The sequence below is a fragment of the Melospiza georgiana genome, chromosome 16 (assembly GCF_028018845.1).
Source record: "Melospiza georgiana isolate bMelGeo1 chromosome 16, bMelGeo1.pri, whole genome shotgun sequence".
NCBI classification, from domain to species: Eukaryota; Metazoa; Chordata; class Aves; order Passeriformes; family Passerellidae; genus Melospiza; species Melospiza georgiana.
The window spans coordinates 8,905,412-8,921,708 of NC_080445.1; the positions used below are offsets into that span (position 1 = coordinate 8,905,412).

Sequence of the window (16,297 nt, forward strand, 5' to 3'; positions counted from 1 at the left end):
ATGCAGATTTCAATGGAACAAAAGCCAGTGAATAAACACGCTTCAAAAATTGCACTGCAGCAAGGGGGGGGAGGGAGGATGATATTTAGCACTGTATAAGTCTACTCTTAGTGTCAAGGTCACATACACCCACTCCTCTGACAGATAAAAGCACAACTGCCTTGTCTCCAATGTATAGATTGACACTAAAAGTACTCCAAAACTCTTCGTACCATGAAGCATATTTGAAAAGGTGGGGATTTTTAACAGTCTACAGAGGATTTGTGAGATTGTTGCAGGGGAAAAAAAGGCATTGGTCAGTTAATCTTTTCTTAAACTTTCATTTTGTTTTGAGTATTCAATTAATATAGGGTTTTCTCCTGGTTACTACACCCCTGATGCACAATTCACAAGGTGGAAGTGCCTTTTTAATCACTTACTGAAAAATATCATTTGTTCAAATTAAGTCAACTGTTACAGTTTTATATGCACCATGGATGTGCTTACACACTAATAAAAGGCTATAAAAATGACTTCACTATTCTTGTGTACAGGTGTCACTTGAAGGGAAGGGGGCATGCAGCAGAGCTTCTCTAAAACTGAAATACCTCTTACAAAAGTTCATCTGTAATCTTTAGAACAAAACCCTGATTTTCTTCAAAGTAATGCTTTTGAAGAAATACAAAGAAGTCTGAGCTGAAAGTAAAATGGCAAAACCACAGGGAACAGGTTTGATTCCCTCAGGGACACACAGTGCTGAGGTCCCTGGGATGCATCCAAGGGCTGACAGGCACAGGACCTGCAGAGACTCACAGCACTCAGGTGCAGGAGCTGGGAAGCAGTGGGGGCCCTACCTGTCTGTCTGTGGGCAATGAACCCAGCCTTTGATGTCTGTTACATGCAGAAATATTTCCAGCCAAGCCTCTAGAGCAGGCTGAAACCATTAGAAACAGCAGCCTACACTGAATGCAGGGATCCAAGCCAAGCTATTCTGCACTAAGGGATCAGCATGCAGTTACTTTTTATTTTTGGAGCACTCCAGCAAGACCACAACCTACTCTTGGGAGCTACCAGGACCTAGCACAAGCCCTTGCAGCTCAAGCACTTTCAGACAGCAGCAGCTCTGTGGTCACACCGGGGCAGTAGGGAGCCATGCCCAGCAAAGCAGGATGCTAAATCACTCTAAATCCAGTGCAGAGAGCTTACTTGATGCCTTTGATTGAACAGCAAGTGAACCTTAAGCAGTGTGACTACAGGAAGAGCAAATCATGCACAAACATCCACCTTGACAGCCAAAGCCATCATCTTCTAAATCTAAGCATTGTTTCACAAGTGCAGAGATCAAGAACTGGCGATTCAGACTTGGCACCATTCAGTCAGCAGAACCACAGCCCAGAGAACTCTCTCTCCTCATGAAAGAGTAAAGGAAGAACCATTTAGAGCAATAAAGATGACAAGCTGAGCAGACAGGGGTTAGGAGTTACTGGATAAGAATTGATCATAGCTTGATCAGGCACAGAGCTGTAAAGATGCTCAAGAGCTGCTTGTCAACCCACTCTGTGAGCCTGCATGGGTGGGAACAAGAAGACAAGCAAGTCAGACCATATTAAATGGTTTTAAGCACCAATGCTTGGAGCAGAACCAGCAAATTGAACATGTATAAACCACAGTAATAACTTGCCAAAAAACTCAAAATGCATCAACAACTCGAATTCAAAATAAGCTTTATTCTGCTCCCCAGTTTAACCAACTTCATAGATGGACTGAGAAATGAAAATCATCTGTGATTTACATATTCTAGAGAAATAGATGCCTCAGTGACTGTTTTTACAGCATTTCCTTAACAAACAAACAAACTAAAAAAAAAAGAAAAAAAAAGACCAAAAAACATCAAACCCATTTATGTATTCTTTTGTCAAGTAAGCTCTCCCCATCCCCTGCCACAAAAAAAAAAAAAAAATCCATAAAAATTGTTCAGTCATGATTACTTTTGCAAGTAAAGGCTCCCATAAAATACATTAACACTGGGAATGAATCTCCTCCATTTAAAAAACAAATGCAGTAATATTCTACAGGGGGTAAAATTATTAAAAAAAAAAACATTCTCTACTCATATACAGTTCTCTAGCATAAAGGGCTTTTCAGGTTAAAAAAGCATTTCTAAATTAGTAACAGCTGACATATTCATATAGAAAAATAAAAAATCACTAACACCCAAGGCACCTTAGTGAAGGGAGGTTTATAAAGCAGTAAAACCCACCTATCAAGATGTTAGAACTAGAAACTTGATCTAGTTTGGACTCTTACAACCACCAGGCTTTATAAGCCACTATGGGGTTAAAATAAAAAAAGTCTACATGCTATTAGCTCTGGGATCTCCTGAGCACTCTCAGCACTAGACATGTCTCACCTTTAACTATGACCTGTTCTGAATGAGAAATCATTGCTTACAGAAACACCTTGCCACTACAGGCAGGTTTTTGTGCAGCAACATTCTGGTCAGCAAGCACCCCATGGGGAGCTGAGCAGCTTCCCTGCAGAAATACACCTTTCACCACATAAAAACATCTCTTTAATTTGGGTGACTGCAGCACAAAACACCCATGGTAGAAAGCAGAATTCCAGCCAGAACTGGTGGTGTATTAACACCAAAAGCCAAAGCCTGAGGAGCTGCATAGTGAATATTGCTGTGTTGTAGGCAGGACAATTGCTTTGGTAGTGTCAAAAGAAGCAACCTTCAAGGAGCTATTTACAGTAGCTGATGCAGGAAGGAATTCCCAGTCCAGCACTCACACAGTCAGCATTGCTTTGTCACACCTTGTCACCCACAGAACTTGCCCAGAGGCCACACTGGAAGCTACTGCCAATTGTGACTGCTTGTTCAGCTCTCACCTACCCTGACACTGCTGTCTGCTTGCTCACTGATATTCTCTTTAAAACTAAAGTTTGAAATACACATTTCTTCTCCTTTTCCAAAGCCAGCCAGGCTTTTCACAGCAGCATCTTGACAACACTTTGTGAGGGATGGCTCACAGCTCCTGGAACGTGTGACGGCCGCGTTCCAAACTCCAGGCGTTTCACCAACCTGCAAGTGCAAAACTGAAGTCAGGGCATTTCTCACTCAGTGTAACCATGCTCAGAATAACTGCTCACCTCCAGAACAATCCACTCAGCTGAGATGAGTGAACAGCACTCCGAGCACTGCAAGAACTCACTGCCTAACTGGGCTGAGCTTTCACTGTAACACAGGGCTCCATTTCACTCTGAGTAATGAACACTATCTTTTACAGGTGCTGGAATTTCAGTTTAGCAATGCAGCAGCAGACAGATAATCAGCTCATGCATATGGAAATATATGGCCCCTGAGGCTTTCTTGCAGGAGCTTTCATGAAGTTTCTAGGAGAGCAAGTACAACGTGGAACATTCCTTCTCAACAACACCACTGGGCAATGGGTACCAGGATAAACCAGCACAAGGGTCTGGCTAAATAATTAAGTCTGAAACAAAGTGTACTATGGGCACTTCACTTACCTAAACACAGAACCTAAAGAATGTGAAGTGCAGGATTGGCAGAGTTTAAGCAGATACTGAATGGCAATTTGCAATAACCTTGCTGGTTTTTCTTCATCTGATTACAAAAAGACAACTGGTTCAAACAGTCAGAGAAATGTGTACATTGAGTAAGGTAACTTCTTGTCAATAGCTATTTAAAAACACATCTTAGCAACACTAAAGCATTTTTAGCAACTCTCATTCTCAGTGGACACACTATTCACCTTTTTTCCAGTTCTCCCACAAGTGAGAATCTTAACTATGATAAGCAAAGTGTCCCTACATGCCATAACACTCCTGAGACATCTCTTGTACAAGAACATAAAGCATAAAACAAATTGAACCAATAAGCAAAAACTGTTGTACTTTGTCCCAGTTAAACTGATTTATAATAAAATACATCTTGCACTTGCTCCAGATTTGAGGTATTCAAAACTTGACTGAAGCTAGTCTTCGAATTTCAGCAGCTAGTGACTCCAGATTTTAAACTGACCTGAAACATTCAAATCATAATCCTGAATAACTGAGTTTCACATACTTTGAAAATGTCTCTACCAAAACAAATAAATATCAGTCCCCAAGATCCAACACCAACAGCTGTCACTAAGACACCAGCAGAGCCCAGCACTCACCCTGTGTCACACAGAGGCTGATGAGGACTCAGACGTGTTTCCAGGACATCTCTGTTCATGTACATGGACACTGAAGGTCTGCTTGGAGACTGGTCATACACAAAGTTTCGGCAGGATGCAAGCTTGGACTCCAAGGCCTGAAGTAAACAGACAAGGTAAGTGTCAGACTGACCATTCTCTTTCAGAAGATGGCAGTGCCACACCAAAATGGCACTGAAGTGTGTGGGTTTGGGGTATTTTTCTTTCTTTAAGAGTGAGCTGTCCAGTAGAGGACAGATTACTAAAAATTCATGAGATATCAGCTTCCCTAGATATGTATCAGGTGGTACACCAGAGGGAATGAGCCAGAGATATCTTATTCTCCATCACATGCTCCCATTCTAAATCACTCCACCTTTACTGAGTTGCTTTCTGCCTGTATCAGTTCTGCAGCTCTCTCATCAAAGCCCTATACAAATCTTTGTAACAACACAGCACCAAGGCATAAGAAGGGTAACACAAGTCATGAGATAACTTTCCCAACATCAGCAGTACCTTAAATGTCAAACTACAGCTTAGCAGGACATTAGGCCTTGCTCAAAAGACCACTGGACTCTTAAGGCAAACCTAACCAGAAGGATTTTGGACAGCAGGTACCACCCTGCTAACTTCTCTGCCTTTCATGGGAACAGATCCTATCTCAATTTACTCATGCTGACATATTTTTTCTGCACATGCACTTCCAGAAATTCATAGAGGGAGATCTTATCCCCATCTGGATTAGAACTTAAAAAATAATCATGGTCCATTTTTATCTGGGAGTTGGTCAGAAATGTTTGAAGTCCAGACCAAGCCCAATGCCACACTTAGCTAACCTGGGGGCAAGAGACTCTTTTCAGTCTCCTCAGAACAGTAGTGCTGGTTGCAGTTTCCAAGAGCTCCAGCTTTCCAAAAGCATTGCCTGGCTTTTGGAAAATCACTCACCCCCACTTTTCGCAGCAAGTCTCCCACAATATTAAGTGCAGATATTCTTGCAGCTGGTGTGAGAGGGGTTGCACCATAACTGTCCTCAAGACCTGCAGGGCAGGTTAAAGAAGGATATGTTACTCATGGAAAGAAAAAAATAAAATTGCCCCTACTGTCTTAGAGAAAATGATTCAAGGAACACAACTGAAGATCACACAGGTTTTTAAAACCTTTCCCCTAAATCAGATCAACACCTCTGACACAGTTGTGAACTAATAAAAAGTCCCAACTGTTCATCTTATCCCTCATTATTACCAGACAGTTCAAGTCAATTGGAAATGAACAGACTAAGAATAAACCCAAAAAATTCCCAGTCTATGAATACTGAGACCATGGTGATTTGATTTAGGTGACACTACACTATACACTGGATTCTGTGGCTAAAGGAGGAATGAAAAAAAGGGAGCAAACTGTAGCAAAAACAAGAGCATCAAATGGTATTTGTGGGCTGGTTCCCTGCCAGTCACCTCTCCTAAAGGTCCCAGGGGTGGGAATGCTGATGGGTGTCCGGCGCATTGCGGGTGTTGAGGGCACAGATAAGGAGGCCTGAACTGCAGTGTCTGTTCTTTCTGCTTCCAGGGGAGCTCTCATTGGTGTTTTGGGCTTCTCCTGTTTCTGCTGCACTGCAAGCTCTTGTCGTAGATCTGTGAAGGAAGTAACACAAAGCAAGTGCTGGAGTATGCAGCCACCAAGATAAAAACCAAAATAGGTAAACTTTTGTCAAAAAATTTTTCTTCTTGTGGAGGTGAGGTAAAGTCACTGATCCTTGTAAAAGCTTACTCCAGGCATATCTGAACTTGGCACACCTTGGCTACATTCTGGATCCCTGCAAGGTTGAGATCCTACCTGTTCTATCCTTTTCTATCCTGGTTTCCACATGAAGGAAATTGAGCTGAGGCCAGGTGGAAGCCACACCATTATCTACCCCAGGGACAGAGCACTTCTGTCCCACAGCCTGGCTGTAGCTTATGGATACCACTCAAGGGCACAGAATCCAAGATCTGAAAACAGATATTCATCCAGCTCCAGGGTCTCTCTTCTCACCCAGCCTTGTTGACAGATAGCAAAAAGTCAGTGCATTCCAAGGCAACCAGAAGTCTGTCACAGCCCACCTGTTTTACTGCCCCATTAGTGCTTCACTGGCTGCATTTCCCACAGCCCAGGAAACAATGAGGTTAATGTCTATTAGAGCTGACCTTCGTGGACACCAGCACATGCCCCAGCTGGACTGGCACAATTCCCTGAAGCCCTGATTAGGAGAAGGCTGGAACAGACTTTTGTTTCTGTGAGTGCTCTGGAATCATGTCAGGAGTTCAAGGAGGGGGCAGAATGTTCTTCAGTTTCCTTACTAGTTCCTACATTTCAGATACCAAGTTTTAAAGAAGCAAAGTTAAAAGCCCAGCTCTAAGGCAGATGGAGAGGACTGAACAGCTACAAGGCAGTGGGAGAGAAAGGAAAAGATACAAATAACTTCTGTCTAACCTCTAGCTTCATCTTTCAGGCGCTGCACAGACTCCAGAAGGTTTTCTTTCTCATCCAGCTCACTCTCCAGAAAAGCATTTCTTTCAATAGCCTGGTTTAAACGCTGCTCAAAATCCTCCAGGGACATTATAGTGGCTCTGAAAAAGAGTGCATTAGGTGTCACTACCAGAGGACTCGAGGTAGGACTCCCTCTCCCACAAGAAAATGGACACTTGCATTTTTGTTTAATTTGCTTTGTTTCTTTTTTTTTTTTCAGCTTGTATTATATCAGACTGCAGTCAGAGGAGTGGAAGAGGTAAAAAAATTTATCACATTGCCATCTACAACAAATATCTTCAACACAATCATCAGACAAGTGACAGTTCAGAATGGCAATGCTGACAAGTAGTGTCACAAACAGCACAGTATCACTGTGCTTGCAGGACACAATAGAGGTGGAAAAAAAAGCAGATCACCTTTTTGCTCTTTCCAAATCATCATTTTCTTGCTCGAGTTCTCGAATGTATTTCTGAAGCTGCTCTTTAATAGCTCTTGTCTGTGCCAAGTCATCTTCCAGTGCAGAGATCTGCCTGTATCCTTCTGAATGCTGCATTTCAATCTTTTCCTACTCAAAGGCAAATCAAACAGCACATCAGGTACTTAGCAACACATGTTCTCTTTTTGCAACATTGTCTGAGCTCCTTGAAAGGCAAAGACAGACACTCTGAAAATTTTGTAGAAACATCATTTTCTGTATAGTAAAATGCCAGTAAATTCAATTGCTCACACATCTCTGGGCTGCCAGCAGATAAGAGTTCTTCCTGTCACTCCTTATCAAACAAAAGTGCTGGGGAACAGTTCCCAACATTCACAGCACAAGGCCATTCCTTGCCTCTACCAGACAGCCTGGCTCAGCACAGTTTCTAAGCAATACACAAAGCACACAAGAGAAGCCACTTATTTTCAACCCTAATATGAAGTCAGGCAATATTTAGGAGCCAAAGTAAGAAGAATAAAATAAAAATTCCAGGTGTGACCCTGTTACATGCTGCTGTGGAATCAGCAAGATTCTGCACTGCCCATGTGGCTTTATTAGCCCAAAGCAGGTTCAGAATTCTAGAACATTTCAAGTACAGGTACACTTTTGGGAACCTGAACCAAACTCTGTCTCCCTCTACACCACATATACAAGGGTACATTTAAGACAGGCATAAACAGGGAGGAAGACTTGGCTGCCACATCTTCTCCTGCACTGCCACTAAACGTGGAGTTAGTTCCACAGTATGTGACAGGGAAAGCTCCAGAGCACACTATTACAATGCTTTATACTCAACCACCTTGCTACCAGACCACTTCAATATGCCACAGGTTTTTTTGGAAACTCCAAGACTGCTGGGTAAGCAACATTCCTGAAGTGCTCTACAAAACACTTGAAGTCACTGGAAACAAATCCATGCACTGGAATTTCAAAACCATGGCAAGTAGTCTAGTGTGAATGATAATGTGAAGACAACTATTTTAGCACATGAAATGCATAGACAAGGAGAAGGGGAAGAGATATCCATCCTGAACTAAGAAATCCTCATTTGACTGCAGTGTGGTGACTGCTGTAATTTCAAATCTCTGAAACACAGTTAAGAGCCTCTAAGCTCCAAGAGGGAGATTACTTTCAGTTAGTTTCTCAGGACTCTCTAACTCTGCAAAGCACCATTCCCATCAGTTTTAGGTAGTGTGAGCTCTGATTTCTGAGGGGGAGCAGGCACACACACTGGGCTGGTCAGCTCAGAGCCACAAGCTGTGTGGGCCTGGCAAAGTTCACTGGTGCTGACCTAGATGCAGATCCCAACCCTTGATGGGCTCAGTTAACACTGCTGCTCAATAGCTTCATGAGATTAATGCTTTGCTCTTGAATTGATTCAGATAAAAGACCAGAACTGCAAGGTCTGAGTCTTTGTTTTTAGCCAATTGTAATAAACTATCAGCTGATCTGGCCCTCAATGGTGGCTCTGTTCCTTCACTGCAGGCTGTTGCTGCAGTTTTCAGGCTGCATGAATAGCCAATTGTTGAATGGTTTATTTCAAGCAGAATTTATTTTAAGAAAGTTATCTACTGTGAAGAATCATTTCAGATTGTCTAAAATATGGCTACCCTCCACTTTTTCAGGCTCTGTATTGCTTCCTACTATTTTCATTCCTCACAGTTTTGCCTGGTTCACTTTCCTTTCCTCTCATCCCAGCTACTCTAGAGAAAGTAAATCATCTACACACTCCTCAGTTAAATGAACTATGGGTTTTATTTTTAAAATTTTTGTCTTCTCCCCAAACCCATCAACTTCCATGGGTTTATGTGGCTACCTGGAACAGCAGACCAATACTGCATATAACATGCACAACCCCTAATAATTCTAAGGTGCTACAACAAGAACAGGGATGAAAGCAACATAAATACAATAAAACAAGTCTTGGAAGTCTTGCTATCAAAAAGCAGGGAGTGGAGGAAATGGCTTAGCTAGTGCTAGAGTGACAGGACATCTGCCTGGAACAGAAGAGTATTTCCTTAAGACAGTAATCTGGACAACAGTTTAAACAAAAGGCATTGCAAATCTGGATTCATCCAGTGATTAATCACACCTTCACTCCCATTAGCTCATTATTGCATCCAATTGAATAGAAGAAGTGTAATTACATTAACCTCTGCTTCCACAGAGACTGAGCTAGCCCTACAAAACACAGTGTAGTATTTCTTGGGTGACTGTAACTCATCTGTAAATAAAAGGCTAAATTAAAACTTTCAAAAGTCACACCAATTTCAGAGATTTCTTTCCAAACTTAAGAGAACTTACCAGTATTTCCTGAACCTGTCAATCAGCACAGTACCATCTCATCACTCCTCATACTCTAGATAGCTTCATTGTTTCTTAAGCTGCTATGTTAAGAAGCCCCATCTCAATAAGTTCATATTTTTTATGTTTTATAGTCCTGGAAGTTAATGCCTTTCTGCTGGTTCTTATTTTCACAGAATGCTAACCAAGTGCAAAAAGAAAAACTCATTTTTCCCTAAGGACAGACAGATTCAATAACAAAACCAGGATTGAAACTGTTTTATGACTCTCAATTCTATGTGTTACCCACCAGCTGCTGCTTCCCAGCTTATCTGAAATGTCAGATAATAAATACACAACTATGTAAAAAGGGTTTTAAACTGAGTTTCCTTACATAATGCAAAAACACAGCTGCAGTGTTTGTACTTGGATTGCTCTGCAATATTATCTGTGACTGCATGAGGCAGACAGCAGAAAGCTATGAACAAAAGCACTAAATAGATGGAAGAAGGAATAGAACAGCAGCTCTGTTGCGTTCACACTCACTCTCCACTCCACTTGGACAATTCTCTCCCAAATGAAATCCTGACACAGAGCCACAACCTGTGAACAGGGCTCCAGGAACGCTACCAAGGAACACAGAATCCTCAGAGCACACAACAGGCTGACATTTCTTTATTTTCAAGCCTTTCCTCTCTGCAGTCTTCTGGTCCATTTTTCTGTAAAGCTGAGGTGACACCATGGGGCAGAGTCTGCAAACACCTGCCCTGCTCCCCCCTGCCCTGAGGATGTGCCCCCCAGGTGCACCAGCAGCCCCTCTGACCTTCACTGACTCCAGCTCCATCCTCAGGCGGTTGTTCTCTGACAGGAGCTCTCTGTTCCTGGACTCTGTTTGCTGCAGCTGCGCCTCCAGCTCAGCTTCGTACTCTCGGCTCCCCTCCTGGAACTCACGCAGCTCCTCCTGGGTATTCTCAGCACTGGAGAGAAATTCAGCAACAGAACTCATCATCATGAACCATGGAAACAACATCTCTTGCACACTCAAGGTAAAAAGAACACTGCTGTTGAGTACAGAAGGTTGTATGCCCTTCTCTGTATTCAACAGGAAGAGAGAAACATGCAAATGTTCCCCTGCCATGCATGGGAAGTCACCCCATAGCAAAATAATAAGTCCAAATAAACAGAAAAATCCCAGAGTCTGTTTTCACACTGTAGATGTTGAGGATATGTGGCATCTCTTTATTATGCCAATTGTTCACTGCCATCTCATATTTATTCCATTATTCAATTCTATTATTTATTTGGAAATATAAAGAAAGCTGTTATTGATTAATAACAAAAAGTGAGGAACAGAGAGAAAGATTAAAGGAAGTGTTTTATTTTCTTGAACAATTCTATTGAAACAATCCTCCAACAAGCTAAACAAGCAGCAATGAAAGAGCTGTGTCTTTGCATGAAGTGTTATGAAGCTTATCCAACCACTTGGAGGAATGAAGCCACTGCCTTACCACTGCTTGTATTTCATTGCCAACTCCTTCCAGTATTTGGTTTCCTCTTCCACTGAGCTGAAGTGATGTCCTTCTGAGTCTTCCATAATGAGTCCTCAAAGTCTAAAACTCCTGTTTCATTTTCCCCCCTGAAAAATAACAGGGTCAAGTGTGGGAACTGAGGCAGTGAGCAGCCTCATCCTCCTTGCTGCAGAGCAGAACAGCCCTCCTCCCACACAGTCACTGCTGGAGACTAAACTAAAACCCAGCCTCTGTCACACAGACCATAGATGTGACAGAATTCCTGCTAAGTCTCCCCAGTTCTCCCAAAGCTGCTGCAGGCTTACACCACATTCCCAGCAGTGAGCACCTTTGGCACTCTGGGTACACAAACCCCAAACCTGAGCTGCAGCTGTGCCAGTGCACAGAGAACACGAGGGAAGGAAGGCTCAGGCACAACTTCAGCTCCAAACACGCTGCAATTCAACAACCCTAAAGACACCTAGCATGAAATTAAAGAGAAACTTCAAAGACACAGAGATTAGGTACTCAAGATTCTGATTTCTCGAGTTAACATTTAAAGGAACACAAAAGTTTTTATGGACTTAACTGCTGGACAGATGAAAAATTTCTTCCTAGGTCAATGCAGACAAAACTACCCAACTTTAAACCTGAATATCAAAATCCACGTATAGCTACAAGATATCTGGATACCTCAGAGAGCCATGGGAGAAGGGAGGGTAAAAGCTACCCAGAGGTTTTAGCAGGATACCACTGGCTGGGATAGGTATGCAGTTAAGATAGCAGCAATCCAGACAATCCAGCTGTCCCTGTGCCAGCACAAACCCAGTCACAGGACACAGTCCCAAATGGGAATGACACACTAAAGAGCCACAGGGGAATCAAGTCCCTTAAGCTGGTCACTCCCACTTGAGGACTTAAGTATCTAAACACTACAATTAAATAAAATAAATGCCCTGTGATGTGCATGACACTCTCTGTTAAAGGGTCACTAACAAATATAATTTCATACTAGTTAGTCTTGACAATGGAGAAACATCAAACCTAATGTTCTGCATAATCTGCTGATGTCCAGCCCTGGGTGAGGCAAAGATTCCACTCTGACATTATCAATTTAACCAAAGTGATACCAAATAAGAAACCAAATAAGATCAAGAAGAGCAAATAGAGGTGGAATTGAACAATTCAGGACAGTGACAGTTGTCACAAAACTGCATCACAGAAATCTAATAACTGAAGAAACACCAAGCTCCAAAGTTCTACCAAATTTCAATTCCAGTTCTGCTGAGCAAAACATTTCCTAGAGGTAATTCTAATGGAACAAAGAAGAAGGGATGGCTGAAGACATCACTTAGATGCCAGCCCTGTCTTCTACTCTTATTTATGATAGTCATAAAATGCTGGAGTAGACCCACTGAGCAGCATGTCTTAGCTAAAGAAAATGTGCACACACTGCACATCTATTGAACTCTATGAAAGAAAATATCTTTAACCTCCATCAAGACTTTGCTCTCCAAAAAATTATCAGGTATAAAGAGGATTGAGAAACAGCCACCTACTTAGTAACTACTGAGAAAACCCCAAGTAGCTCTTACCTCTACTATGGACAAAAGCACTCAAAGCAGTCTGGCAATCTAAAGCCCAATTCCTACATACCCAAGCAATGCCACAAAGCCCAGTTCCTCTTCACAGCCCAAGTAATTATCAGATTATGGAGCAAGGAGTAAGCAGCGTCACAGCTGAGTGGGCTGTGCCTGCATACCTCAGTGCACAGTATCAGCAACACAAGCACAGAAATTACTATGTTATTTAAAAGGGGAGTTGCCAGGTCAGGAGAAAAGTTACTAAACCTTAGTTTTTATAACTGAGTTTGACACAAAATGTTCATTAGCCAAAGCTGTGTGTTCCTTCAAACAAACAAAAGCACTGTATAATGTATTGATACATTTGCAGCATAAGGTCTCAAGGCTGAAGAACACACTGAACAAAAAAAGAGGAAAAGGAGTGTGAGTAAGGAGTGATTTTCCAAATAGCACTCTTGCCCATTAAAAAGAAAATCATGACCAAGCATAATTAACATTCTTGACCTAGGATAGTTTATGTCACATCTCCTCTGTTATTTCTAAGTGAACTGAAAGTGCCTTTGATGTTAATAAGCATGTCCTTCTGCTCAAGGCACTGTGTACACACATACTGATCCTTGCAGCACACTCGTCAAGAAAAAAAAATCCAAAAAGGATTTTTTCTCACACAAGGATGATAATAAATCAAATATCTGTGTTTGGACAAACAACAAAAATAATTCAGGAAAGATAAAGATGAACTGCAAGACATCTTGCTCTGAAAAGCTCTCAAACAACCCTTTGGAACCAAAAGGCAGCTTCCATCACCTTCAAAATCTTGAATACGCAGGTCTGGCTCCTGTGTTTTTGCATTACACTTTGGAAGAACTGAAATACTGTAGTAATTGGCATTTTTTGAGATTGTAGGGGTGTATAGAGAACAACTTTCCTTAACTGATACACACAATCCAAGAGAACCCTGTGAACATTCAGACAGCACAAAGGGGTGGCACCCCTCAGTGCCAGGAATGTCTCTATGAACAGGAGATTATGGTGTGGGCCCACTGAGGATTCATCCATTAAGAGCTTGCTCTCCATCGTGGTCACCATTACTAAATAGTACTTATAATTTAAAATTAATTGTTTAACTGCAAATACTCAGAAGGACAGTGGACCTGTACTTATTCCACAGACGTGGCTCCTGTCCTGTGCCACAGGCACATGTTTGTTGCTGCGATATTCAAGGAAGACCTGTTACTTTCCTTCCCTGTGCTACACCTTAGCTCAAACTAAGCTGGGATTTCAAACTAACCAAAGACGAAAAATACAAACTGAAAGTGAAAACTTCCAAGTTTGAGACAAAGTATTAAAGCTTTTTCAAACTGTTTTTTTCTGAAATTTGTCTAAGAAGAGAGCAAATAAAAATCATGTAAGTCTTGTTAAACTGCCTTAGAAAGGGTAGGGCCATGAGTGGTTTTCCCCTGCTGCCTTCCCCCTTGATTTTTAACAACTTGGAGACACCATGCAAAATGCCTGAAGAGAAATTAATCAGGAACTCCTGGTTGTCTGGGCTCACTACAAAAGCAGGGTGAGCAAAGAGGGGTAAAGGAAGTTTTAGCAATGCTTTTTTAAACACTGGAAAAGGTGGAAAAAACGAGGAGAGAAAGTCAGAGTCTGTAAAAGGCACGCACTGGCTGCACCTTGCTTGTTTCCGCACACACGAAGCCAGAGCAGACATCTGGCCAGGCCTCCTGCCCGGTCACAGGCATTACTGAGCTCCACATCATGCAGGAAGTGGAAGCGAACATGGGTGGGGACTGGAATTTTGCAATAAAGCACGGCAGCATAAACGTTGCAGAAAACAATTTCATACCAGCGACAGCAGAATTGCAAAACTCCTCAGGAAAAAGCAAACATCAAGAAAAACAACACACAAAATTATTGAAGGAACTTCAGTTTGGGAATCAGTCTGAATTCACCCAAACTCATGAGGGGCCCTAGATTGTTTCAGTCCTAGAACAAAGGACTCAAAACGACCCCGATACTGAACTTTTTCCTTCACAAAACATTTAGTTCGGTGAACAATGCCGGCCTACTTATGTAGCAATGCCTAATGGTGCAAGTCAAGGAAATTCGTATTGTAATAAAAAAGTGAAACAGTACCACAAATACTACTGAATTATCCATGACAGAGATGATGAAGCTCCTATTAGACATTATTTTCCTAAATATAAACCAAAACAAACCAGCTCTTTGCTCCCGAAAAGTAGCTTTCCCATCCTCTGAAATTCAGATTTGCTTAAAATATTCCCCTTGAAAGGGTCCTCCTGTAACACATGGGCCTGTTTTCTTTTGTTTAAGCCATACAAAAGAAAATCACCACAAAAGAGAAAGAAAAGGGAGAGGTCACGGGAGCACCAGGATTACCACAGAATCCCACAGCCAGCACTGAAAAGAGTTATCGGCTTCTCCGGGGCTTCTCTACCAAAAGGCTGAATTCAGCAAAACCCTCCCCTCCTCAGTAACCAGCCCAGCTCCCAAACTTCCAACTTTCCAGTGACTCCTGAGGAAACCCCACACGGTTCTGCGCTGGAACGCCTGACCTTGGTGCTTCCAGCTGCAAGCCAAGAGCTCAGCGGGGCAGCGCTCCCCAGCCCCATTCCCGGGCGGGGGCTCAACCGGCGGGCGCGGCTCCTACGCTCTACTACCCGCCCCACCTGCGCCCGCACGAGGAACTCCCGAAGCAGGAGGAGGTTCAGGTCCGCGCGGGGCCGCAGCCGGCCAGGTTCCCGTGTCCCTGATCTCTTGTCCCGTGTCCCCCCGGTCCCGTCCCGGTCCCGCTGCCCCGGGCCGTGCCGGGCTCTCACCGCGCTCCCGCCGCGCCCGCACCGCCGCTCCCGGCCCGGCCGGTGCCGCCGCCCCATTGGCTGCCGGTCACGTGCGGCGGGGCGCTCGGCCAATCAGCGCCGCCGGAACGCGCTTCGGAAACTTTGGTGACTTTCAAAAGGCGCCGGGGGGCGGCGGCCGCGGCCGGTCCCGGTCTGGTTCTTATTGCCGGTCCTGATCTCATTCTTATTCCCCCCGTTCCCAGTCCCGTTCCTATTCCTGTTCCCCGTCTGCTAAACACGCCCCTGTCCATGTTCAAGCACCTACAGTCACATGCACAAGGCTCCGCATCTTCTGAGGTGTTAAGCGTGTAAGCCACCACGCTCCTTAATTTTAAAGGCGTGATTGACCTTAAAATTGTCTAAAAGAGGAAAAGTTTTACATTCATCCTTTTTTTTTCTCAATTCAAAAAACCTCTGCTGCAAAAGCAAGCAGCGAGACAGCGCAGATATCTATTTTTAACGCCAGCCCAACATCTTTAGCCCAAAGTGCCCTTTTCCCGGCCAAGGTCAGGTTTCTGTGTCGCAGTCTATGAAATATTAGACACTTCCACTCATCCCCTTCCCGGCATGATGTCACCATTGCAGGAAACTGCGGCATGGGGCAGAGCTGGCTGCAGCCCGGGAATCCCGGGCAGGATCGATAGCAAGGGACCCGGCACAAGCAGGGACTTTCTCAAGCGCCCCAGGTGTGTTCCTGCCTCCCGTGCACACAAACACTCGCTCATTTGTTTGCGGAACCAAAACAAAAACACAAATTATGGCACGTGTGTCTCTGCGGCCCGCACAGGCAGGGCCATGTGTCACCGAGTGTCACCGGGTGCCACCGGGTGCCAGCTCAGCCCCACACTGCAGTGGGACGGACACCCACGTGCGGAGCCCGGCCCCAGCT

General features: G+C 43.5%; 1 protein-coding gene across 1 annotated transcript; it reads right to left on the reverse strand.

Moving 5' to 3' along the window:
- Positions 1–1,686: 1,686 nt before the first annotated feature.
- Positions 1,687–11,078, reverse strand: NDE1 (nudE neurodevelopment protein 1). The gene is made up of 8 exons (XM_058035592.1): positions 10,959–11,078; positions 10,274–10,427; positions 7,106–7,254; positions 6,651–6,787; positions 5,636–5,812; positions 5,127–5,218; positions 4,164–4,300; positions 1,687–3,064 (listed from the first exon to the last, which is right to left on the reverse strand). The coding sequence occupies exons 1-8, from the start codon at positions 11,042–11,044 to the stop codon at positions 2,971–2,973; spliced, it is 1,026 nt and encodes a 341-aa protein (XP_057891575.1). The 5' UTR covers positions 11,045–11,078; the 3' UTR covers positions 1,687–2,970.
- Between the last annotated feature and the right edge of the window lie 5,219 nt (positions 11,079–16,297).